This window comes from Ixodes scapularis, unplaced genomic scaffold (genome assembly GCF_016920785.2).
Source record: "Ixodes scapularis isolate PalLabHiFi unplaced genomic scaffold, ASM1692078v2 PGA_scaffold0__279_contigs__length_252992795, whole genome shotgun sequence".
Lineage (NCBI taxonomy): Eukaryota > Metazoa > Arthropoda > Arachnida > Ixodida > Ixodidae > Ixodes > Ixodes scapularis.
In genome coordinates this window covers 173,688,694-173,715,960 of record NW_024609835.1, presented here as the reverse complement: position 1 = coordinate 173,715,960, position 27,267 = coordinate 173,688,694, and the positions used below count along the sequence as shown (strand labels likewise).

The 27,267-nt window shown below is 46.4% G+C and overlaps 1 protein-coding gene across 1 annotated transcript in view; it reads right to left on the bottom strand.

Moving 5' to 3' along the window:
* LOC120838397 (ATP-dependent RNA helicase me31b) overlaps positions 1–18,507 on the bottom strand; it is a 47,455-nt gene extending 28,948 nt beyond the window's left edge. Inside the window, exons 1-9 of the mRNA XM_040208312.3 lie at positions 18,352–18,507; positions 16,378–16,503; positions 10,896–10,968; positions 8,856–9,090; positions 4,191–4,334; positions 3,112–3,206; positions 2,349–2,471; positions 1,791–1,919; positions 1,180–1,360 (exon numbers count right to left, since the gene is read on the bottom strand). Of these exons, the coding sequence (XP_040064246.1) occupies positions 1,180–1,360; positions 1,791–1,919; positions 2,349–2,471; positions 3,112–3,206; positions 4,191–4,334; positions 8,856–9,090; positions 10,896–10,968; positions 16,378–16,448 (1,051 nt within the window). The 5' untranslated portion in view covers positions 16,449–16,503; positions 18,352–18,507. The remainder of the gene's footprint in view (positions 1–1,179; positions 1,361–1,790; positions 1,920–2,348; positions 2,472–3,111; positions 3,207–4,190; positions 4,335–8,855; positions 9,091–10,895; positions 10,969–16,377; positions 16,504–18,351) is intronic.
* Positions 18,508–27,267: the final 8,760 nt, after the last annotated feature.

The following is a 27,267-nucleotide window of genomic DNA, read 5'->3' as shown; positions in this document are numbered from 1 at the left end:
GTGTTATTTAGGATCTGCTCGCGAAATATCCGCATAATTTGCGTACCCCCTTTCCGATGACAGATATTTTTAAAAAAAGTGCGCAAATTATGCGAGTAAATACGGTAATAGAAAGTTCCCGAATAATTAGATTCGCGAATCGAATCCCTAGTATTCGGTCGCTCGAATATTTAATATATTTGGCCAAAGACGCGCGGTCGGCGCGGAGCTGACAAAAGAGCTGTTTTTTTCTCTCGATGTTAGCGCCGTTATATTCGACAGACCATGCGGGAAACACCTCTTGGTCCTACCATTCCACAAAAATCTAAAACATAGGTTAGAAAAAAGAAAAGTAACGAACGACAGACTTTACAGCACGCAGATTTACTCATGATCGTGACGCAATCTAACCCTGAATCAACCGAAAAATCCCGTTTGCACCGCTTCCAGAGAGGAATTGTTGGGAGGCCGGAATTCCGTGCCATGCCCAATTCTTTTCACGGGTAAAGCCCCTTGTTTCCAATTGAAGCGCCGCTGCATAGCGCACTTGCCGCACTCACAAAAATCTGTGACTGCAAGATAACAAAAAGAAAACCACGACTACGCCGATGACACCAGCAGTTTTTTTTTTTTGGAAACACAAGCCACAAATTCCAATTCGGAACGAAACAAAACAATAGCGTGCCTAGATTTGCGAGTGTTTGAAACCGTTTGATAGCCGCGTTTGAATTACAAACTGAGAGATGACGAAAAAATGAAAAATCAGGCAGGAGTCGTCGCTTCTTTCCACGCGACTACACAACACATGCACACTTACGACCAATCCGTGGTTTCAGTTTCACTTGCTCCCTCTTTTAAATCTGGACTCTCTAAAACAAGCTAGATAGACTGAGGAATGGATGCATAGCGGCAGTTGGACTGTGAAAGGTGAAACTCTGGGGCACAGATTCATGTAAGCTTATTACAGTCATTCCTCCCCCGCACAATTTAAGCGAGCAAAGGTCGACCGAGAAGCAGCCCCCAACCGAGGTACCCTTGACGTTCCCAACGTAACCGGAAGGCAACAATCAGTCACGCACTCGGGTCGGAGATCTGTGTCGTGTTTGTACAAACACTATGCCGCCCTCCAAGAGACCAAATGAACCAAGGAAATTCTTCCCACAACCTCGGCAACCGGCGAGAAGGGTGAGGCATCCTCACCGGAGCAGACTAGGTTCCTGCAGAGGCCGGCGCGGAAGTCGTGGAACACGCGGTTGCGGTGCTGTTGCGACATCTTGGCGTGGATGTAGTAGCACGAGTAGCCCAACTCTGTTATCTTCTTGGCCAGAAGCTCCACTCGCTGAGTCGAGTTGCAGAAGATGATGGACTGGTTGATCTGCAGCTGAAAGACCACCCCAGCAACAACAGGTGTACAGCATCAAACACCAAACGGTACAACTCGAGACAACAAACAAGATTTGTGGACAACTTGCTACACAAAAAAACCTTTCGCGGACAAGCTGGCTAGATACATTCATTTTTGTCTTGTTGGCAGGAGAGACCCTCGTAAGAGACTACATTCTAGGGACCAAAGGTGCCCATATTAGTTGGACGACCATAGAACAACGCAACAAGATGCCAACGAAGTTTAGGGCCTTCTCTCTTGAATTCTCCAATATTCATTTCTGGGTTTGCCACTCAGGAAGTGGAGAAGTTTTGTCAGCATTATGACGCCTCAGTAGCAGAACTGACAATGAATTCTCATCACAGAAGCAAACCCAGAGAAAAGAATGACGGGAAGGAAGCCAGCAGGCAGGCCGGGAGGGGCTTACCTTGGAGAAGAGAGTGTTGAGACAGTGCACCTTCTGCCTCTCTTGTACGAAGGCATAGTACTGCGTAACTCCCTTCAGGGTTAGCTCGTCCATCAGGTTTATCTCGTACGGGCTGTGGAGGTGCTTCTTCTGCGGAGGGGCAAAGGGAGGGACTACTCATCCAGAGCTCTCAGCTTGAAGACCCCTTACGCAGCAGTCTAGAACATTTGTCTTCTCAGTGAATCAAATGTGTCCGTCAAGAGGCCATTCAGTAGCAGAACTGACATGAAAATTCATCAGTGAAAACAAAAGGGGGCAAAATCTTTCAGCGGTTCCACTCTGGTGAAGAAAAGCAGCGGAGCTGTACTACAAGCCACCATCTCTGAGCGACGGCGGCAACCAGACAACCGGCAGGCCGGTTTTCTGGTTACTGCCGTCGCTCATAGATGGTGGTAGCTGTGAGGAGTGTTGTGTCAACATTTGTTTGCTGGTGGACACAATCCTGGGGAAACTAGTCCAGAACAGCTCCGCTGTAATAATGTTTGGAGACCCCTGATCCAGGAGATGGGGCAGGCTCACCATGAACTGCTCCACAGTCAGGGGGAATGTGGCAGAGTAGAGGAGGATTTGTCTGTCCTGAGGAAGGAAGCTGATCACTTTGTCCAGGAGGCCCTTGAAATCCTGGGACAGCAACTTGTCCGCCTGAAAAGGAAGAGCCCTCCCTGTTCAGGCACTACCGTACCGGCCACCCACATACCCTCACCCGAAGGGTGAGAGAAAACCGATTCCAAATAAGTCGGATAAGAAACGTTGATGCAACGTTTGAAGCCAGATCAATGCAAGTCTCGAGAAGATGTGGACGACACCTTCACATTAAAATGTTGCTCGCACAAACTATAGACCTTTCCGTTGCTTACCACCCGGGCGAAAAATGCAGAGAGCTAGGGCACACATGCAGCATCTGATATATCGCACAACACAGCAACAGCGCATGCTTAGGCGTTAAGACAGCCCAGCAGCCAAAGATGGCAGCGTGCAAAAGGCAATGTTTTCGAAGTTCTATAGAGCTCACAAATACTAGACAAATGCCCCCCTGCAAAAAAAAAGTGAAAAGGAAAATATATGTATATTTTACTTATTACGGGTAGCTAATGTGCATATTTATAAGCCTCTCGCCACCTCAGATGTCCCTGTTGGGTTGCTTCTCAGGAAGTGGAGAAGTTGTGTCAGCAGTGTCATGCCTCAGTAGCAGAACTGACAATTAGTTCTCATCATGAAAGCAACCAGACCGGAAAACACTGTCCCCCTAAAAAGCGGGCTCCACAAGCTTCCCCAAACGTACCTCATCCAGGATGAGCATGCTGCACTTGTCCATTTGGGCAACGCGCTTTTCCATGAGATCCAGGATGCGACCAGGGGTGGCAATTATTACGTGCACTGCGTACACAAGAACAGGGAGCACATCATTGAAACCGATGCCACAAGAAAATGCATTTTAGCGCAGGCCCTACGAGCCAAATCAATCAGCACCTTCATATACTGCGCTGCAATATATAAAAAATGAGTATATGGGAGTGAAAATACCAAAAGACAAACTTGCCAAAATCAGAAAATGGAGCCTTAGAAAAAGGCATGGTATTTCCCAATGCTCGTGTGCAAAGTATATTGGTTATCAGCTAACGCCTGTGTTTTACACAGCATTACACAAGTGTCCGGGGTGTTCATCTGCCCAAAACCCCTCGTCGCACAACTCCGCAGAAGTCACGTCACACGAGTTGTTTAGCTGATTCCGTAGCAAGAGTTGGTGCAAGACAAACATCTTTTAGATTTATGAAAACAAAGTTCCGACATATACGATAGATACCCTTAAAAAAACTTATTTTCGAGCGTTTGGCAAGTCTGGCAGTCTAGCATTTCATAAAAAGCTGCAGTACTTGGCTGCTGCTCTGGAGACTTAAAATGCAGCATATTAGTGAACTGATTGATGAGGAATATTAAAATGAAGACTGCACAGTCAGAGGGTTGGTATAAGTGTCGTCAGTAGAGCTTCTGTAGCAGAACTGGATAAACTCATCACATGTGCAGCTTCAGTTCCACAAGAAAAGAAGAAAGGGGAAACTGGACAAAGTTTCATAAAACATCATTGATTTCTTTTTCAGGACACCCCACTGCTAGGTGAGGAGTGACACAAAAACATTTTGCAGCTCTTGTGCCCATTGTTGACTACCAATAGGGTGCCTCGATGGAACCACCACCACCGACAGTAGAAAGCAAGTAAACATCTCGCAAGCGTGAAAAACATGCTGTCGGTTTTCGCATAGGCGTTTCCCACAAGTTTCAGCGACCACATCCAAGGCAGCAACCAGAAAACGCCAACTCAGATCTGCCTACTCTGGCGCAAAAATGGAGCTGGCGACCTACCGTTTTCGTAGATACGCATAATGTCATCCTTGAGGTTGGTGCCGCCAGTAGTGACCATCACTCGAGCCTTGAGGTGCTTGGACAGCTCTATACAAATCTGGCTGGTCTGCAGGGCAAGTTCGCGCGTCGGCACTATCGCCATGGCTGAAACACAGGGGTGACGGGGGCACAACTCAGCAACGCTGCAGCAGGGACAACACAACATGGGGGGGGGCACAAAGAGGAGAGGAAACCCGCTGCACAGTCAGAGGTTTGGTATTTGTGTCGTCAGTAGAGGTTCTGTAGCAGAACTGGATGAACTCATCACATGTGCAGCTTTGGATCCACAAATGAGCTCTGACAACTTTTGGTATTGAAGATTTTTAAGGGAGGCACGGCCTAGGAATCGCGATTTTTTCAAAAAAGTCACATTTTTGGAAAATAGGCTGACCAGCTTTTACAACTCATAAAGAATGCTGTCCAAAAATTTTATTCCTGTAAGTAAAGTATTTACTCCGAAATAAATTATTTTCGAAGTGCTGGTGGCCGCACGTGCGCGCCAACGACGCGGCCGATTACAAAAATGTGCCATTTTCAAAGCGCGCTCCCTCCGCGTTTCTTAAGACTAGCATGGACAGGCCCCCCTCGTTGGAATGAGCGTCTCGCCTTCTTTCGTTCTGTTCGCAGCATTGTTCGCGATATCATGCTCACAGACCGTAAAACCCCGTAGAAAACATAGCTGTGCACGCTCTTATTGGTCAAGCTGACGAAACAAGAGCTCTGATTCGCTAGGACGAGCCACGTGATGTGGCTCGCCCTAGCGAATCAGGAAGCTCTGTTGGAAATGGGCATACAGCCAGGGAGCTACCAAGCGTCATACGGAGAGAAGGCCACCAAGATGAAGGTTGCGAAGGTCCAAATGAAAGCGCTCGAGTCCTCCAAGATGTCCCACAAAAAAAGGAAGATGGAAGCTGTGGCCAACGCACAGAGGGACCGTGCAGAGGAAGGAGTGACATATGCCCCTGGAGCATTTTAGATGAAATGGCAAGCCCCATCTACTAAAGCACTGTTCGAACTTTCAAACCAGTTTTTCTCAGCTTCATGTTTTCACCATTTTTTCACAGCTCTAAAACTATCGTTTGATGAGTTAAGCGCCCCCAAGTCTAATGTCTGGCTTTTTTGGCATGAAATTTACTGGAGAACTCTGCTATGCGCTTAGATTTTGCAAATTGTTATTTCTTCACACAAAAATGTTGACGTTTGTGAAACAAGAAAAAAAATTAAAAATTCATACCATTATTGAAAGTTAATTTTTACGTGAAATATGGCCTTAAAAATTATTTCAAGCCTACTACCGACTAGTTTAGTCATTCAGCGTTATATCCCAACAAAGAAATGGTGCCTTTTTATTCATATTTTGAAACAATAGTTTTTTTCCTTTGGCACTGCTACATGTACATTTTTTTCAATGAATAAGGCTGTAACTTGTCAAAAAATAAACCTTTTGAGTTGAAAGTTGGTGTAGCCTCCCAAGTTTTGACGTTTAACATACCCTAAAAATTTCATTGACCTGGCACAAACACTTAAAAAGTAGACCCTCCAAGGGAGTGCCTCCCCTTAAGGTAAATATGGCACGTCCCAAATGCACCAGTAGCGTAAGGAACTCCTTAAAAATCTCGTTTTTCGGAAGGTAATAAGAATAACTTTTTTCAATAAAATTAAAAATTAAGCACCAAAGTATCCGGAAAATGTGACCAGCCTCTTTCCTCTAACTTTGTATATTTTTCTTCAGGACTTGAATATGGTAGTGAGAATACCTTTCTCAATGTGACAACTCTTGCCATTCAAGAACAATTCTATTCCAACAATCTACCGATTCCCAAATACTTTGCTCCTATATTTTTCAGAAACATGCAGGCTACCAGACCTCGGGCAATGAAGCTATATTAAGCTTGCTCCATTGAGCTGCGGACATCTTTTTGTGCCCACGGTAGATAATCACTTTTAGCCTCCCTCCTCAACCAGCAAAGAAAAAAAAAAAAAGATATCTGGGTGCTCTCTTAACTAGGTAGACAGTTGCCGGGCAGCCCTTTATTTGAAAATTGCAGATTATACTCAAGAGAAGTGGAAGTCAAGCACTTACCACAAAATACCGGGCAAGTGCGCACTCAAACTTTGGAGATGATCGCAAAATAAAATGGAGGGATGGGCCCTTCTTTGGTCATCAATTTTACATAAAAATGTACCGTGTGGATTTCCTCAGATCCTACGAATTTGGGAATGGGCCCTTAGTGTGGTGTGGGCAGATGCACGGTATTCTACGGTCGGCAGGCTGAACTGACAAAGCATACCAAGAACATCCCTGGTGCCCTTCGCAACCTGATCGCAATGGGCGCGTTCAGTAGCGCCTCCCTTGCCTCCGAACGGAGTGATTCGAGTCGGAGTCATCGGAGCGCCTACTGAACGGCAAAACAACCCGCTGCTCCAAACCTGCTTCTACGCAATTTCCGCTTCCTCCCCTGTGCCAGACCAACACCTTGGCCAGACGGGCCAGACGGTCTCCGAACTGGAAGCAGACGATGGCGAGCACGATCGCTTTTATTTGACGCCAGTATTGAAGTCTTTACAAGGTCGTTGCAGAAAAAACTGGTGATTGTACACATCAGCGCTGCTGTTCGAAGCGATGCAACGCGATCGAGCCCTTCGCTTGGCGGTGCAAAGGCAGCTACTGTTATAAAAGCCGACAAAAAACGTCGTCAGCACACGTAAAATATAGAGCTCGGCGAATCTACGCCGCCGGTTGCGATACTTTTATACGGCCATACGTTTGTTTTGCCCTTCGTAACGAACTCGTATGCACACGGGAAATTCGGCCGCGCTCGGCGTTCAAGGTTTTGTCGGCCGAAGCGAGCCTCAGCCAACGTGCACCCCGATTTAGCTACGCAAACAAAACATTAATCGGTATCATGCTCTGCGTGAGTGTCCAACCGGCTTCCAAAGTCGCGGTCATACCCTGCCTTGCTCTGTTGAGCGCGGACAGGACTATCGTCCTGTCCGCGTTTCCGTGCAACGGCGATCAAGACACGGCGTCAAATGAACGTTTACGTTGTTTATTAGCATATTCAAACCAAGCAAAATACGGTCCAATGCATTTTCCGAAGGAGCCTTACCTCAAAAAGAAATTCGGACGCGTTATTCGTCTTACCTTGAGCACTTTTCATTAACAAAAGCGAGCAAACTGCACACCCGCGACAGAACCGAAGCAGCTTATCCCGCCATTTTGTTTGTTTTTGTTCTCTTTTAGCGCCGGAAATCGTCACCAGTCAGGAAATGACGTCATTTTAGCTCCTTTGACTCTACGTGCACCGTCTCCGGACTCGGTGCTTCAGAGCTTGACTCCGAAGCCCCGGAGTTACGTGCACCGGAAGTGACTTTTGGCCGTCCAGTGGAAGGAGTCAGTGACTCCTTGACTCCGGGGCCGCTACTGAACGCGCCCAATGGGGCCACTTGGTACGCAGCTATGTCTACAAAGACAAGTGAGGCTGGTTTAGCAATGCGGCTCTAACAGCAAAGTTTAAACAAAGCAAAATTAAAGGAAGATCTATTGGTGGATCCTTAGGGAATGCAGTGGCATGACCCTTGGTAAACACCACACACATTCCCCACTGGGAAACGCTAACGCTGACCCCTTCAATTTTTTGTTTTGGCTTTCTCTTTTGCTTCTTCCATTTTTTTGCAGCCTCTTTCTTGGCTTCGTGACGGGGTCAGTGTCAGTGTTTCCCAAAGGGGGACGTGTGTGGCATATCCCAAAGGCCATGCTGATGCATTCCCCAAGGATCCACCAATGCATCTTCCTTTCATTTTAACGGCGAAGCGGGCTCGCGCTTCCACCAGCCTTTGTTGCACGCAGCCCCACGTCGGCTCGGTTGGCCGAGCTAGGTGCTGCTTCCACTCCTGTCTCGTTCGCCCGCCTGGCACGCTTAGCAGCGGCATCCACTTGACACTGCTTTCACTGTTCACCAGTTTCCCGCAGATGCATTGGCTTCTGCCCCATGACGTCCCCTCTCCGCCTTTGTGCTTCACTACTCTCCTTTCTATGCGGTGTGCTTCTCTTTCCACTGTTTAGTCTGCAGATGGATGGCCTCAGCTTTTTCCTGTCATGTAAGTGCTAATGCCAACACATTACTAACCAATAAATGCTACACACTTCAGCTACCTGGAAGCCATGGTGCCCGAGGAGCCTCAAGCACACACTGACGAAAAAGATGGCACTACAACACGATACTTCTATAAAAGAAGGCCATAATACGGGATTTTGCATGTAACCTACCGTAAAATACCGGTGAATCACCCACCCCACTTTCACTGAAAACTGGATTAATCTAGACATGGGCGTTTGTCCGGTCAAATCAAATGCTCAATGTATAATCTGCAGAATTTCCAAGTTTGGAAACGTTAATAGTGGGCACTTGAACAATGTGGGTACTTCCTCGGCATTTTACGATACGTGCAGTGGCAACTCTTGAATGCCCAATGTTTAGACTCAAAATTGTGTCCAGACCACCTGAGCACGAGCTTAGCGGAACGCCGATGCGGTACTCGTCTCAAATCCGTGTCTTGGAGAATGGGCTAGCCACGACTGCTCTTCAAAATGGCCACGGGGCGGGTCAAGAGAGATTAACCCACCTTGGATGTGGTCCTTAGTGACGTCGATCCTTTGTAGCATGGGGATGATGTAGGCGCCCGTCTTGCCCGTGCCGTTCTTGGCCCTGGCCAGGATGTCCCTGCCCAGCAGGGCGATGGGGATGCTCGCCTCCTGGATGGGAGAGGGCTTCTCCCAGCCTTTCTCGAAGATGCCCATCAGCAGCTCCCGCTTCAGGCAGAAGTCCTCAAACTCGTTGCCCTTCGTGTCTGTCACATCCTGCAAGACACACCCCACCCTGATTGAAAGTCCGTCTGAGGTGCAAATTACGGCGAGTTTTTTGCATGAAACAGGCAGGGGTGAGACAGGTGAAAAAGGTTTTGAAGCAATTTTTGGAGCAGAAAAATCTGGATTTTGGAGCAGCTTAGGAGCACAAATTTCTTGTTTTGGAGCAGATTAGGAGCAGAAAATGTTAGAGCAGCCTTATCCAGCAACTGAAATAATAAAAAAATTAATTTAAATCCCATAAATGATAAATCTTTTTTTCCTTAATCATTCTTTTTCTCCACTCTGGTTTCCAATAAATCAGCAGCGCTGACACGCACCGAGATAAAATAAAAAAAAAAAAAAGGCAAACGCGAGTTTGTGTACATAGACGAGGACAGGAAAACACAGGCTTGCTGCAAAGTTAGGTGGGCACTAGGTACCTCACGCTTATACGAACTGGTGCCAAAGCGGAACTGTAGTGCAAAACTTTTCTAGAACGGTGATTCGAGAGCATGAACAGGGAAGCATGGTTTACTACAACCAGATATTGATCGGACGCCTGTAGAAGGCACGTGCAGATAGAAAAATTCTCTGCACCAGTGAGTCACAAGGTAAATAGCGAATTGGTAGAATAACTATCAGCACGTGCACATGCACGCTAAATACGGGTGTGTGACCGATTCACTAGATTGCTCATGCGCTGGAAGCAAGTGTGTGATAACCGAAAGATATCTTACGGCGACGGCCATTTTGACCAGATTACGGACACGAATGAACAATTACACAATGAAGGTGCTCAATAGCACTTTTAAGAAAAGGTTTACTCTCAAAATGAAAGAAATACTTAGGTTTCCTTATCTTGATAGCCTGTGCGTCATACCTCTCGCAGCCAAACAGCGAGACGGCGTGACAGCGCACCGTTTGTATGCAGTCATAATTGACAGCGAAAAGAAGTATGAAAATCATGAAGAGACCACGTATCATGGGTATAGAATGGTACTACAGCTAAAATCTTTGAATCCGGCGGTTGCTTGCGCCACCGTGTACCCGTGCCGTGTACTTTATTACGAAAAGATTGAACGTTGCCAACCAAGCTCTCGTTTCCCGCTAAATCCAGCGTCGTCACAAACTTTTTTTTTTTGTTGTTTTTGTGTTACTTTGGCGCAGTGCGGCCCAATTTCGACCGATTTCGCGTTTTTGGCGCAACTAGGCGCAGAAAATTGGATTTGTATCAAAATGGCGCAATTGGCGCAGATGTCACACCCCTAATGAAGACAACAGGCAAGAGTCTGGAGGCTCGGGTCTGCTCAAGGCGTCTTTATGCGGACAAATCCAATGAAGCCAACGTACAAATAAATTTCTTACAAATGCGAACGAAACACTTTTTTACAAAAACTAAAGCACCAAAAATGTGCCAGTTTCAACAGCATAGTTCCAGGGGGAGACTAAGCAAAGAGAGACACCCATATACGTGCCACACACCGGTCCCCTGGCTTCAGTACGACTTTTGTCGTTCTCAGCAAATACAAGACTGCAGCAAAAGTTGTAGGTGTGTAGTGTCTCGACACCATACAGCATTCTGCCTAGATAAATATATTCCATCGAGCTTTCAAAGTCCTCACAACTGAAGTAGCCCTACTGCGTTGGCCCCAACACCCCGCTTCCCGAAGAGGCTTCCGTTAATTGCTTCCTGCGCTTTCTTTTACCAACGTTGTCCCTCACTTGACCCTGGAATACCGGCTTTACACCCATTCGTGGACACGGGCCGAGGGGATACGTTTTCCACGAGAAACTACGAAGAGGGACCCGTCACTTACCGAAGTTTTCTTTCTCATGTCACGGGGGGGAATAACAAGCTTCGCTTTCCAGCCGCCTTCGTCCACAACATCCCTGCAAAAAAGCGCACCAAACCCATGAGCATATAAACTGCCGGGCAAACCCCTCATCTCCTAGAAAATTTCTGGCAGGACGAGAATGGCCAGCAATTTCTTTCGGAAGTCGGGCCTCCAGCCCACATTGGCTGCTTTCGACGCACTTTGGCTCCGCTTTCCCGCACGAGTCTCGCCGATATCAGCGAGGCATTATCGAAGGCAAGAAGCTCACACTAGAAGGCGGGAAGGCCTTCCTGTCTTGTCAGCAACTATGGTTCATGAAGTGTATAACTGGTTACACAAAAGTGCTTAAAAGAAAATTTAAGACCAAAATAAAAAATTAGAGAACAAAACTGTCATGGCTTTTGCTGCTCCTCCATACCTGCTCAGAATGAGCTTAATTTGTAGAATAGAGTAGAACCCCCTCACAGTAAACTTGTCGGGATCGGGATGTAATTTTACTGCATCGAGAGCACCTTAAAAAATCCGTTAATGAAGCTCTAAAAAGGGAGTGGAAATGAATAAAATATTTATTAATCCAAAAACAAACACCACATATATAAAAATACCACTTAGGTTGCACTGAACTCAAAACTTGTTTTGTAGGCGTTTAAAGGGGCCCTGCAATCATATTTAAGCGTCTACCTTTTTTGCGGTTTCCACGTCTCTTGGGGTTGGGGCAAGCTAGCGGGCACGGAAAGAGTAACTAAATATCAGTGCGTCATATTTTAACCGGACGACGCGGAAACCTCCTCCACCGACGAGGGCGACCCGCGGTACCGAAAGCGCGCAAAATGTGACGTCTTTGGTCCTGGGCTTGTCACTGGTCAAAGCCGCTAAGAGCTTTTTTTTAATCGAGATACAAAATATAAGTGTCGCGAACCGTTTCAATTATGTATGAAAGTAGTTTTTGTTCACTATTTTAGGTCAGAAAAGAAACAAATGCAGTTTAGAAAGTACGGAAACGAGAAATGACCCGTCGACATACCCGCCACCAAGCGGCGAAAAAAAACGGCGCATACTAGAAAAGGCTAGTGGGATGAGGCTACGACAAACGAGGAGCGTAGAAAGGTCCCGGATGTACGCGGCGGCGCTGTGGTCGTATACCGGCTCAAGAATCCGACCGGTTCCGAGCGTTCCGAAGGCCTTCGGCGCGGGCCCTGTTGGCGATTTGGACATTTGGCGGTGCGTCTGCAGGAAGTGGCTCCCGTTCTGAACTGATCTTTACCTCGTGTTTGCTGTCGTTTGTGGCCAATGAAATGTTATGCCGAATTAGTGTTTAGTCACGCTGAAAATGCAATACGAGCTGCCCTGGCCGCCCGCTTCATACAGCCTATCCAACACGTGCTTTAGTGGCGCCCTCTCGAGCCGTCGACACGGAGTGCGGCAGCCGTGTACGCTCGATGAGCTCACTACTCCTCCTCTAGTTCAAGGCCACTCAAGGCAGGACCTACGACGTCATGAAGGAGGTTATTTTTTGCTTGTTTTTGTAATTCTAATTTGCCTATAACTTTTAAAATAAAGCGAAACTTGAGAAAAGAAAAGTTGGATTAAGTTACTACGTTCAGTACGCTCTGGTTCAGGGCAAATTAAAAACCAGTCAAAAAGTCATTGCAGGGCCCCTTTAATACTTCACAAGGAAGCTCTTGAAACTTGTGATGTGGGCATAGTGTTGCCCGTTAGCATCTGCTGCATTTAGAGTCATCCCAACTGTCTAAACCTAAGAAGAGTTCACTTCTTGTTGGAGTGGGTTCAGGTTCCTCTGGGTAGCACTTGCTCAGTTCATTATTCAACAGGTGCGTCGAAAACGGTGCCTTAGTCACCCGACCTCCGATGACAACGGAGACAGTTCCCAGTCTTGAAACGTTCCGACCATCCGTCTGATGCCTCGAAGTCTTTTTCTAGTAACAGGCCCATTGACTGGCACATTGAGTGGAAATGAATAAAATATTTATTAATCCAAAAACAAACACCACATATATAAAAATACCACTTAGGTTGCACTGAACTCAAAACTTGTTTTGTAGGCGTTTAATACTTCACAAGGAAGCTCTTGAAACTTGTGATGTGGGCATAGTGTTGCCCGTTAGCATCTGCTGCATTTAGAGTCATCCCAACTGTCTAAACCTAAGAAGAGTTCACTTCTTGTTGGAGTGGGTTCAGGTTCCTCTGGGTAGCACTTGCTCAGTTCATTATTCAACAGGTGCGTCGAAAACGGTGCCTTAGTCACCCGACCTCCGATGACAACGGAGACAGTTTCCAGTCTTGAAACGTTCCGACCATCCGTCTGATGCCTCGAAGTCTTTTTCTAGTAACAGGCCCATTGACTGGCACATTTGCAGCGCACGTGTCAAAACCATTCAAGTAGCACTGCGTCAACGTTTCCCTTTTTGAAGCTTCGGAGCTTTTTGCAGCTTTCAGTTTCAATCGGCAATTATGTCCTCAATACGCTTTGTTTTCCCCCAAGGCCAACATTGTTGCAACAAAAACGCCAAATTCATCCACAATTTGCTTTTGCGTTCGGTAGTTACCCGTTTTTTAAACGAGCATAAAGCATGCGGATCAGTCGTGAGGCACAGTTCAGTCCCAAACATTTCTCCCTCCCTCCCTCCCTCCCTCCCTCCCTCCCTCCCTCCCTCCCTCCCTCCCTCCCTCCCTCCCTCCCTCCCTCCCTCCCTCCCTCCCCTCCCCCCCAAAATAAGTATCACTTTCTCATTCTTTTAGGACTATTGTTCTGATTGGACAGATGATTGCGTGCCCCCGAGAACGGAAACAGTCACGAGCAACAGCAGCACCACTCGGAAAGCAGTCTTACGACTTAGCATTGTAGCCTGTAGCGCTTTGGTAGTTCATGCACACTTCCCGAGTTTCTAGAAGCCGATCAACACCAATCTCATTGAGAAATTATGCTGTTGTGGGGAAATTACATTTTATCGGCACTGCTGCATTCTACTATAACCAATATTCAGAGTGTTGACGGTTTACTATATCAGAATTTTGAGCCATGGAGGAAATGGGATTTCAATTGTGCCCGACGATTCCTTTTACTATAACTGAAGTTTTACTATATGCGGCATTATTATAATGGGGTTCTACTGAAGTTAGCAGCATAGGGTAAATAAGAAAAGAAAGGTCACCAGAAGGGGCAGGGGGGGACCATTCTACTGGCTCATTTACAGCTGCAAAAAATGCGTCATCCCAACTGAATTGATGAGGTGACCAGGAAACTTCGCCAATTCTAAAAAGGGCCTCTGGCTTCTTTCAATCTCAATCCTCATTCTCATCACGTGAACATCTGAGTCGGTCGTTGGGCGTACTGCTGCACGCCTGGCCACGTTGGCAGCGCAGGCGGCTTCCACACGAAGCCCCGAGGTTGACTTGCCGTGTGCACGAAACATTCCTGAAACGTCCGGGAAGACCTACAAGTTACAAAATAGGGAACCGGGCTGGCAGAGTTGGCACCTCTTGCCTCCCTCATAAGAACCACCTCTACTGCCAACACCACCGTGCACGCAGTAAGGTACCTGTGGAGTTGCCCCACGTGAAGCGCCGTCGACAGTTTGCTGCAATGTAGAGCACTTCTGCACTAGCATGCACTCAGTGCCTTCCGTCATGCTTAGGCTGTGTGTACTCGAGAGGAGCAGAAGTGTTATCGAAAGCAGTAAGCTCGCGCTGGAGGTGACTTACTGCAGATCTCGCGTGGCAAGTTATTAGGCATGCTTCAACCTCGCAGATGCTAAAGATGCGTCCAATATGTGCCGTTGCCACTCGGAAAGGAGGTGTTTTCTGCAGCCCTATTAATTCAGATTCGAGTGTAAAACTGGCAGACATCCTAAAACCTCAGCATTGATCAATATTTTTAGCCTCGGACACACCATTCTAGAAATATGTGCATACCCGTATCAGCTTTTCAACGCATCACTGCGATGCATGGCATATGAACCTACGAATAGAAGCTTATGTTGGTTTAGCATTTTCCGGTCTTGGAGCACCAAGAGAGCTAACGGATAACAACAAAACAGAGCATAGATCAGCTTTCGGTTTTCTTTTGTCTTTTGAACTTACACTGGCAGGAAAGAAAAGATCATGCCTCACCAGGATGTACGGAAAGCCTGCCCGAATGTACATCAGAATAGCCATAAAGTTTTACATACTACGCGGTGCAATGTTGGGTTGCAGGGAAGCCTTGCATTGACTCAAATCTACCGAAGAGCACAGAGCACGCAAACCACCTCTTGGACTTCCTTTGTCGAGCGAAAAAGCCTCCCACAATCGTGAATCTTTAATGCTGGGTACCAATTTCTTTCCACAAACCTGCGGTCTTACTACCTGTCACAATTTATAAAAAAGAAATTAGTACTCAGTCTAACACCTTCTCGCCTCCACCTCCACCTGATTGGATTGGGTCTTGACTGGTGTGCTTAGCGTCCTACGCTGCCCTTGCATCAAAAGTGGCCCAGAAGTGACAAGTTCCGACAAAAATAAAACAAAAAAAGACTGGTGAATACAAGTGTACTGTTTTTGAAGCGTCCCAACTCCCGTTTTTCGAAGTTTCCGCAAACTGTCTGCCTACAACAGCACCAGAGTCTGCTGTACCACCTCTGCTGCCGTGCCCCAGCCAGCGCCACAGCAAATGAAAGCACGACACGAATGTGACGTTTCAAGGCGGATATCGAGGAACCGCCAAAGAGGATGCAGTAAACTCACCACAATCACGTCTAACGGCCAATACGTCTGGGCCCGCACCGCACCCGTCCAGTGCAGTAAACTCTTTCCACTTTAGTACACGGAAGACTGGCGGGGAGAGAAGGAAAGTCCCCTCTCCCCTTTACCCTTCCATGTGCCACGAACCGCACTGCACCGGTGCAATGCGGGCCCAGACGAATTGGCCATTAAGGGTGAAATTCTCTTTGCACAATGGAGGAGGCTGGTTTGTCACATCTGGTATGCGACAAACCAGCCACCCGCTCGTGGCACCTGTCTTGAGCATTCTCACAATGGTTGGCGGTACTTGTAAAAAACAACTCCTTTATCAAGGGGCTTTAGTTCAACCCGTTGGCCCCACAAAAAAGCTTGCAGTATGCAAATGGTTTATGGTACACAACACTCACAAAGGGAAATGCAATTTTGCACAACTCCATTTTAAGAAAACATGCCTATGCGTCCTAAAATCCTGGAGTAACACGACAGAAATCTGACAAATGTTCCACAAATGGAGAGTGCAATACTTCTCTCTCCTTCCTTCCTTCCCCCCCTTCATACGGAGACTGAACACTATCAAGCTGCACGACTCTATACAATAAATGCTAACCAAAAGAAAACTGTTGGTGCTTCCTTTAGAACTTGGAAAAAAAAAAAAAAAAAAAAGACTTTTACAGCCCAAAACAGTTTCTGAAGAAAGTCCCCTCAAATCAGTGGCTACACAAACCTGATGTTGTTGGTGTGGTTCATTGACTTGTCGGGAGTGTGGTTGTCAGAGTTCTCTGCAACACTCGACATCTTGGATGGCTCCGACAACCTCGTTCTATCTGGCAGTGTCCTTGGGATTGGTGCCCTGCAAAATAAAACCAAGTTCAGGCCCACCAATGCCTTGAAGAGAGAATGGAAAACAGAAAGCCCTCCCTAAAGGCTTGACACAAGCTCCTCCCTCAGACAAGATTTTTCCTGCAGCAACGAATCCACACCAGTGCTCGGTACTAGGGTGCCTTAACACTCACGGGTTGCTGACAGTCTTGCAACACCCAACACTGGAATGGTGACTATGCATTGGCCATAGCCGGAGGATCGAGCTGGGAGACACCCACTAAACTAATGCCGGAGCAAGAAAAAAGCATGCAAACTAAACGACCTGAAGTCGCCAGTTCAAGAGAAAACTCTTTCGTAGCATGCCGGGATTGCACCAAACAATAACCAGCAATAAAACTGCCACAGCCTGGTATACTTAAAACCACCAAAACCTGCACCAGAGCAAAGGCTATGTATGAAGTATAAATTGCGTGTAAAATATTTAGCAAGCAACCAAACAACCGACGGCAACCCACTTCGCCATCGCTCGATCGACGAGGCAAACTCCATGAAAGCAACAGAAGCAAACGACCAAGGCGATGAGCAACGTTTTCTAGAAATCCAAAAACAGCGACGCGACGAGCAACAGTGAGAAATCTTAGTCGCTCGACACAGACTTTCATTGCTCGATAAATTGCTTACATGCGGTTCAGCCTTAGAGGCGCGAGCTTCTTTTAGCACTCAGTTGTGCACACCAATGTTTTGGGTCCATCTAACAGAGCTACCTGTCTATGCTTTTTAATATTTCCCATAATCCACGGGAAGGCAAGGTAAGCGTAACTAACAAATTACCAGTTTGAAGCCCGGAGTAGATCAACTTCTTTGCTCCAAGTACCACTACCAACGAAAAAAATGACCCGGTCTTTTTAGTGTACTAGCAGTATTCAACAACTGAAGCCACACAAACTCCGAGAAAAGGCATGTCCGCAGTCTCCCTACGGAGGCCAAACTTCGGCACATAGCAACAACGCTGATACGAGCAAGTCCGTGAGGCACTGATAAACGAACGAGCCAGAACAAACTTCAAAAGCTCCCTACAGAATAAAAAAAAAAAAAGAGGGGGGCCATATGAAATCCTCTCTGCATTAAACGCAGTGGAAATCACTACAACGGCTGCGAAGCGCCGTTCGCAGGAGGTTGAACCTCGCAACTCGCTCGCATTAACGAGCTAAAATTTCGCCAATATCCGTTGCGTGCATCCGCAAGGGCAAAACCGCCAGAAAGGTTGTACAACGTTCAAAGTTGGCCGCACTACGGGCGCCAAAATTTCTTACACGATTGTTAGTTTACATCTTAAAACAAAACTTGAACTATGTTATGGAATATGAGAAGTAACGGCATTTATTTGCCCCGACTGGCGAGGCATGACACACAATGCGTAAGCACGCACCTTTGTGCATCGGCTAAGGTATCCGGAAAAACTACCAACGACACGAGACAATGCAGGCCAGCTGGACTTAGGCGAGGCGGATTCTATTATAACAAAGGGAAGACACCGAACGAAGGCTTTTGAACCTGTGAGCTGGCGTAAACGAGGAGCAGCGACCAGGAAAAGTGCCAAAAACCAAGAGACAAACAAGCCAAGCAGCGAAACTTAGGCCTACGGCGGAATTTTTGTCGGCGATGGCTGAACTGCACAGATACACCAGAATGTGCTTGAAACCGTTCAAATTTCTTTCTACGGGTTGGTGCCGCTCATGTGACTTGGGAACGCAAGCAATATCGGATATGTACGGGAAAATGCAGAGGCGTAGACACTGGACGTTAGGAAGAGACGTCGGAGGCAGCGACTTTTAAAACCTAGCAAGAAAGGGCAGCATATATGAAATGCACTTACGGAGATAGAGAACAGATATTGTAGACTCAAACGCACACCATGTAGTTCGTTTTCGACGAGCGCCTTTTCCGATGCACGGAGATTTATTAACGGCATACAGACCAACTGACGTCTCCCAAGATGGCTGACCATTTATTAAACAAAAAATATTATGCCACTTGGAATCATGGGAAGAGATGAAACAAGAAATAAAAGTAGAGCCCCATTTTACTAGTTCGTTTTAAGAAAATAATAATTTACAAAATAAGAGGCGTCCTTTAATTTCTGTATTATTTATAAAAGTTGCGATGAAAACTTATCGTAAATAGCCGTTTTCCTGGACAGAGACAGTTGCTCGCGCCATCTGGAAGGTAGCGAGTAAAGCAACTAAAGTGTGGCACAGGAGCAAAACCCGGGAATTCCAACTCATCAACTCGGATGCGCGATCGGCACGATTATCTGTTCGTGGCTTTATAGCGGGTTCGTTTCACGGCACTCGTGCGCACGCGTGCCCACTCGCAGCGCGGTGCGGGTTTGTTTCGGCCGACACACCACGAGTTGTTGCACCCGCCGAATTCGTTTCAGCGCCGACACCCCACCCGTGCATGCACTTTCTGCACCGAGAAAATCGATCGTGCGCACAAATGCAATAGGCCCGTAGCTCTCAAGTTTTGAGCAGCGCTCCAGGCGAGCAAAATAGAATATTTGGCTTGGGTTTCGAACATGCGTCAATACGCTCCCCCCACTAGTTTTTTTCTACTCCGTTTCATTCTAAGTGCCAGCGTAGCAGAGGTTCCACTTTCTACTCCGTTTCATTCTAAGTGCCAGCGTAGCAGGGGTTTTTCACCTATCTGTCTAGCCCCGCACACCACCACATGTGCCCATTCCAGTATGTGCAAATAAAATTATTATTATTATTATTATTATTATTATTATTATTATTATTATTATTATTATTATTACAAGAGCGAGCTGCGAGCTTTCAGCGTCCCTGTCATGCACGCTCGCTCGAGCAGTGCGAGCATCTTTCAGGAGGACGTGCTTTTGCGAGTAGCTTCGGCTTCGCTATCACGTAAAGTGAAACATCCATGCTCGCGGAAGCTATGGAAAAAGGCAAAGATGAAAGGAATGTTTAATGGAACGCTGCGGCCACGAGCTGCATAATTTTTTTTTTTTTTTTGTTAATTTTTTTTTTTTTTTAGAGGTTTTGTTATTGCGCATCTTCAGATGCTTACATTCGAATGTGGCACGTGCAAAATCCATAGAGTTATTATAATGTACGCTAGAGGTTCAAGTGGCGCTAGTGTGCTGACGCAAATTGAAGCAGACAGCAACCAGTCGGAAATTGACTTCCGGTAACGCATTTCTATGGGAAAAAGTGCGTGCATTTTCTCCCTGCGCTCGATCATAAGAGCAAATATCCCGAATAATTCATACGTACTAGGTAGCTTGGAACATTTCTCAGTCAAGCCGACGAAATAATTGCTCAGTTACGGTGTTTTTCTTTCAACTTCATCGCATTAAAACACGGTGCTAAAACAGCTTCGTACGTGTATTTATGTGCACTGTCGGACACTGTTAGCGCGAACGCGACGTCGGAGCTTTTCAGCGTGGGGGTATACGTGCCAAACGAACGAAGAACATCTGGAAATTAAGAAAGACGGCAGCAAGAACTACGCAGTAACACCGGATCAGTAACTACACGTGCATATACGATCAAAATTAATTGAAGGCCACGTAATCTATTCCTATTTTAAATAAGTAAGTACCGTTTTATTCTTTCTGCTCTGAGCGAAGCTGCTTGTTCTACGTTCAAAATATCACTCGCACGCTTGAAATCTTTGAGAACAAGTGCCCGATAAAAGCTGCCCGGCAGAGAAAACAATACGAAGAGACAACTTTTATAGCCCACGGACTTTATTCTCTACGTTTTGAATGTTTTTATCCGCTCATGCACGACGGGGTCATTTTTATATAGTGACAGGACTGGCATATTATCAATATATAAGCGTCACCGGATTGCTGGCGAGCCTTGAACACACTCTACGTTCCTTTCGATTGTAATTTTGCTTCGAATCGTCGCTTGTTTCTACACACCTGCTGCGGAACACACGTTTGGGACTGAAATGTAGCGAAGTTAAACATCGGTCAGTGATAAAGAAAAATGCTCTAACTAAAGCAATTACACTTTTAAAGTGTTAATCAAGGTACATACTATTCGGTACGACCCAAATAACCAAAGTGTTCCGTGTTATTTTCCGGCGAAGAGACAAAATGCACGCGCGCTTTCCCATAGGAATACACAGGAAGACTGGAAAAGTAGACTGGTTGCTGTCTGCTTCAATTTGCGTCACGGAAGTCGCATAGACACTAGCGCCAGTTGAACCTCTAGCGTACATTATAATAACTCTATGGCAAAATCGAGCGTTACAGAGCCACCTGGATGGTTCAGCCATCATAACATGGTCGCGTCTTGCGGATGCGCTCGCGCCCCCTGCCCCAGAGCAACGGGCCTATCCCGCCATGCCCCGCCAGCTCCGCTCCGGCGAGGAGTGGAAGCAGACGACAAGAGGTCGTCTGCTACGATGTGGCATTCGTACAATAAAACCAAAAAGAAAAAAAAAAAAGGAAAAAGAAAAGTGGATTTTTCACTAGAAATCGTGTCCCGCGGGCAACGCATTCAAACGCGAGCTTGAATTGTGAGCGACTGCTGTTTCATGAAGGAAGCAATTGACAACCCGTGCTTCATTTGGAAGTTTTTAGTCTCTCTGTTGCCATACAGACGCTGAAATATACCAGTGTGTAAAGAAATGCTCAGAACAAACACAACAGTGGCCCCCGAGATGTCTATCACCACCCGTGTGCGGGTGAAAAATTTAACATTTGTCGACAAAACTCCGCCAGCAGAAACCTCTGACTGCCCAATAAGCATCAGAGAAAGCTAATGATGAAGTCTTTACCCGAGGATTGGGAAACATCATCATGTTTAACATTTACCTACGTCAGCTAACTTGCCCCGTCGTATTTTGTTCGAGAAAACTCTCGTTCTCGACGCCCTATAATGACGACCTATAATGACGATCCAAATCGAAAGTCCCAGTTTTGCTGGATATTCCAACAGGCTAGTTTTAAGCCGTACCCTTACAGTGGTTCACGCATAAATACCATGCTCAAACAGATCAAGCTTCTGCTCGGACAGCATCATCTGTTTTCTTCAGTATAAACGGCTATAAGAATTGAAAGATCGCAACCAGCTGCTTTGTAGACAGCTGGTTGCGGAAATTTACGCCATTTGTAATTATCTCTACGGCAGCCTAGCTGCTTGAAGTCATCGCAACTATAAGCTACAGGTTGCAGCGACCAACGTTTGTAGATAAACGTTGGTAGCGACTGCATTCTCGCATTCCCACGCATCACTCCAAACAGAAAGGCGCTAGTTTCGGTTTGAAGTCGGTACCTTTTCTACAACATAGATGGCGGCAGCCATCAGTCTTGTGTAGAGTTCCTGTATATGCTACCTACGGTAGCAGAGTTGCGCATTCAGCCTCGGCGCGTGGCCGTAGCGCCGGCTTTCCCGCACGAGCTGGATGCTTTGCTCCTCACGTGACTAAATTTGGCAAATAGCGGCGCCGCGCGCGCCGCCGCGCATGGAAAACAGGAGAGGAGGAAAAGGAGGCGGAAAGCAGGGAAACATACACCGGGGCAAGAGAAACGTCGGCGGAGCGACCGTAAAGGTGGCTTTCTTGCACGCCACCGGATGCTTTGCTCCTCACGTGATGGATCTCGGCGAATAGCGGCGTGGCGGCGCGGGGAAAACAAATGCGCAACTCTGGCTCCCGTAGGGAGCCTATACAGGAACTCTAGTCTTGTGCACTCGCTGCATTTGGCGAGTTCCAGGCGAATTCGTTTGAGTCCAGTTTTCCGTGCAACACTCTGTGAGTGCGATGCATTCCGGGAGAGAACTCGAACGGTGCCAGTGCGTGTGAAACGAACTCGCTATCAAGTTCACGGTGTGCGTTTTGTTGTGTCGTTCACCACACTGCGTTCACGCCGCCGGTATGCGTTTTGTTCTGTCGTTCGTGGTTCCCCACTGCGTTTAACTTACACCATATTTTGACGCGGCGTTCTAAATAGTTACGTTACTCGCATTCTTTTTTTAAGTTATAATTTGATTTTTTTTTTTGTATTAAAATTTTTGAGGCGTTTTTTTATTTTATTTTTTTTTTATATATATAAATCGGCGCTTGCACGTAGCACTGGTGCCTGGGGCGTGTCTCCGACTGGTGTGTTTAGCGTCCTATTTCGCCCATATATCAAAAGTGGTCCCCAAGTGGCAACAAATGACGTCGTAGAAGCCGGAGTGTCATGTCGTTGCCTGTCGCAATCCTTCCGGTTGGCTGTAGAAATGCTGGCGAAAAGCACGAGCGAACGCGAGTGTCGCTGTCGTCACGGCGTTCTAGGCGTCCCAACTTCCGGCTGCTGCAGCTTCCGTGGACTGTCACAGTAGAGAGCGACCTGCAGCAGAACAGTAGAGAGCGACCTGCAGCAGACCTGCAGCAGAACCTGCAGAGCGACCTGCAGCGACCTGCAGCAGCCATATATACCACAACTGTTGGGACGCCGCCAGAACGCGACCGGCGACAGCATGACACTTTTATGACATTATCAGGCGGAAATCGAGGGACCACTTTTTTGGGCGCGGTAAACACACCAGTCGGAGACGCGTTCCAGGCACCATAGTAGCACTCTAAACTTTCGTCAAAAACGTATTTCACAGGTCTGTTTTACCTTGTACAATTACTAAGCGTATCTCGCTTTCTGTGAAAAATAGGGCCAAATATGTTGCCAGGGCCAACGGCGGACTGCGACTGCGAGGAACAAAGTAACACGATCCTTTGATCTTCGTGTTTCGCCGACAACATGACCGACAGAGCAGCTCGGCGCGAGTCACGTGCTTTTCAGGGTTCCATGTGTTCTCCCTTATGGGAAAGCACGTGGAGATTGACGCAACACGGCTGATTAAAACATAAACGCCGAGTTCAATTTTTTTTTCAAAACTTGTCTGTTGAGAAGTTGGTAAAGCACTAAACACTTTATAAAAGTTTGCATAATATCGGATGTGTGTGAAAATTTGCAGACGGAAATTTCCAAGGCAATGGCGTTTGAAGCAGACGATTTTTGTACGCAGCAAAGATGGACTTTTGGGGTTGGCCGGAGCGGGTCACGTGAACGGTGTGATGTCGCCGCGTCGTCTGCTGCATGATGCCGCTCAGGCAATTAAAGAAAACAAATTAGGTCTTTGCGTGGCACAGAACTTAGCGCAAATTATTCTAAAATGTTCCTTTATTATGTCAAAAACTATTGTCGTTCCGTTTATCCCCGCAATATTAAAGAAACAACGATTTTCTCACGCTGCCGAGGCATTTCTGACCGGAGTTGGAACCTCCGGGCGTTCGTTTGGCGCACGTGTTGATAGACGCCGCTACCTCCTTACTTTAATTACCTTTAATCTTAAAGGGATACTTCAACGAAATTTAAAATATTACCGTCGTGTTCAAAAATAGGTTGAATATGATCCACAATATCCGTAAATGACAATCGCACGTTTTTATTTTGATCCTGGTGGCTGTATTTTTCGGTATAAACGGCCAACTCTGGCAAGCGCTCGGAGAAGGCCCAGCTTAGAGCACGTGACATCCAACGCAATCGTGACGTAGGTCGTCTCAAGACGAGCAAAGCTACGGCGAGGCTGGCGTCGAGAGGATGGCCTTGTCGTTCCAGCCACTGAAGCGGCTGCTTTTGTACGAATTTTGAGTGACGGGTTAATCTTCTATAATCTTCTAGGGGGACAATAGCAACTTCTGCGACACACAAAAGGGATTCTCGGGAAGAGGGGCGTTCCTCCTTCCCCCCTTCTCTCGTCGTGGCCGGAGACGAGACAACCTCCGTCACTAGCTGTCAAGGTTCCTAGACGAGCATTACAAACGAGGCGTTAGCGACATCCACCAGGTGCTCTTTGCTAATCGTTTAATTCGTTTTAAAATTCCTTTTCGAGACTTTTTTAACAAGATATTGGTATGTTCCAGGTGATACTGCTCCTTTGAACACATATAGACCAAAAAATGAGCGCCGAAATTTCGTTGTAGTATCCCTTTAACATTAATCAGCAATGCTTGAGACGACCGTGGTCTGCTTCAGCGGTCTATTAAAATGAGCATTATATTTGTGTTCTGTACCTTTGGTTAAAAATAAACGCGCGCAATGATAACAAAACGTAAAGTAACAAAAATAAAAGAAAACGCGGTTGCATAACACTCTACGTAACGACGGCGCCACGGACGTTCGTGTTGCCAGCCAAGGAGGTTAAAAGACATGGAGAGGGCATGACTTCATTCGTCTGAAGCCAAAGTCATAACAAAAAAGTAAGCAAAAAAAAAAAAAAACGTGGACAAGGAGAATGTAAACATTAAAGGGATACTACAACGAAATTTCAGCGCTCATTTTTTGGTCTATATGTGTTCGAAAGAGCAGTATCGCATGGAACATAGCAATATCTTGTTAAAAAGTCTCGAAAAGGAATTTTAAAACGAATTAAACGATTAGCAAAGACCACCTGGTGGATGTCGCTAACGCCTCGTTTGTAATGCTCGTCTAGGAACCTTGACAGCTAGTGACGGAGGTTGTCTCGCCTTCGGCCAAGACGAGAGAAGGGGGAAGGGGGAACTCCCCTCTTCCCGAGAATCCCTTTTGTGTGTCACAGAAGTCGCTATTGTCCCCCTAGAAGATTATAGAAGATTAACCCGTCACTCAAAATTCGTACAAAAGCAGCCGCTTCGGTGGCTGGAACGACTAGGCCATCCTCTCTACGTCAGCCTCGCCGTAGCTTTGCTCGTCTTGAGACGACCTACGTCACGATTGCGTCGGATGTCACGTGCTCTAAGCTGGGCCTTCTCCGAGCGCTTGCCAGAGTGGGCCGTTTATAACGAAAAATACAGCCACCAGGATCAAAATACAAACGTGCCATTGTCATTTACGGATATGGTGGATCATATTCTACCTATTTTTGAACACGACGGGACTATTTCAAATTTTGTTGAAGTATCCCCTTAAGGTGCCACCCCACCGTGCATGACGTTTTCATGCTTTTTTGACGGCTTATGACTTTCTTTTAGTGTATCTTACATTTATAAAGTTAATGTCAAATTAAAAAGCTGTTTTTCAACGATATTTTAATGTCTCGATATTACGATTATTTTTAGAGGTTAGTTAATTATTTAGCTTTTAATAGACCACAGTCTCTAATATTGAAAACTTTATTTCTCGAGTTATAACGTCCCATTGTCCACGATATTTTACGTGAGCGTTCGGTTGGATGTAATAAAGTAAAAAAGTAAGCAACGAACTGTACAGATAATGTATATTTTAAAATAAAAAATAAAGTTAAAAATTGTACTTTTTTTATGGGGCTGTAAAAACGGAATCACGTCAACTAATCGAAATAACGAGACATTAAATTATGAAGCATCCTTCGATATTACAATTTCCAGAACTTTCATATTGATATATTACAGGTTAGTAATGTTATAAGACCTGAAACGTTTTCCATTCAGTTACGGCAAATTGTAGTTTCTTATTATAAAACACAGATGGCGACACGTGTTCAAAAAGAGCTTGATGTGCATTTTCCGTCGTGTGCCGCTTGGAACGCCACGGGAAAGACAGAAAAAGCACCAGATTTCAGGGTGTCAGATGCCTGGATGCTCGCAGTGAGCGAGCCAGAGATGTCAGAACAACAAGCACGAGACTGCGGGTGCACCACAGCTCCTTTTCGCACGTTCTACTGTGCGTCGGTTCCCATGCCGGTCGCGGTCCAAATGAAATGGGCGCCATAAAATGCATTCTGCCATTTCAGATTTCGCCACTTATGCGAAAACATTTTAATGTTTTTATCAGTTGCAAAATCATTTTCGCAATCAAACTATGCTTGTCGGAATGCTTCGACTATATTTTGTTTCAAAAACCACCTCGGTGGCTCTTAAGTAGCAATGATATTAAAACAAAACACTAAGCATTAAATCGTCTCGGTGTCTCTGAGCTAACGCGCTGGCCCACGAATCTATATTTGTCGGATTTAAATATCGGCCGAGGTGCCCACAAAACGACGGAGGCCAATCTGAGATTTCGGTTGCACGTCAAAAGATCTCCAGTTAGTCAAAATAAACCCGCATTTTTTTTTTATTAGGGCGTGTTAAGTAATTTTTGTTGGTTTGGCTTGTGAGATACATAGTTCAGAGCGCAGCAAACGCTATGGGCTGATGAAGCCACTGAAGCATCGCCAAAAGCGCTAAGTTAAAATGTTCGTTCTCTTTCTGGGCTAAACTAGAGCCACGAAATAAGCTACGCTTCATACACATCTTGGTGCTGAAGATGATGGTTGTCAGTTATCTAAATCTTTATCTGAAATCACAGGAAACGCTTTTCCGTCCTCCACAAATGTTTAAACTGTTCGAGAAAAAGCAAAGCAATATTACGTGAGCTACCTGACACCGAATGCCGAGGAAGTCGCACTTTTGAATCATGACGATCAGCCGTTGCGTTTGGTTTGTTACTAACCAACAAGATGGCGGCGCCCATAACAATATGGGGAGCACGAGTGCCGATACTCGAAGCGTAGCTCATTTGGTTTACCTCACAGGCTAAACCAGCTAAACCAAGTGCGGTGGGGGATCGGGTACCGAGTGTGTTGTGGCACCGCAGACCAGAGCACATGGAGAAATGCTCGAGCGCGAGCTCCTTTCAGGGCACGGAGCTCAGGCTGCAAAATCTGTGGGACTAAATCCCCTCGATGCCGTTTACGCAGGTTTTTCATGTAACCTCAAACGTGTCAGTGCAAGAGGCCGTCTCTCGAGCGGCCCTTGGAGGCAAATGGCGGCGCAG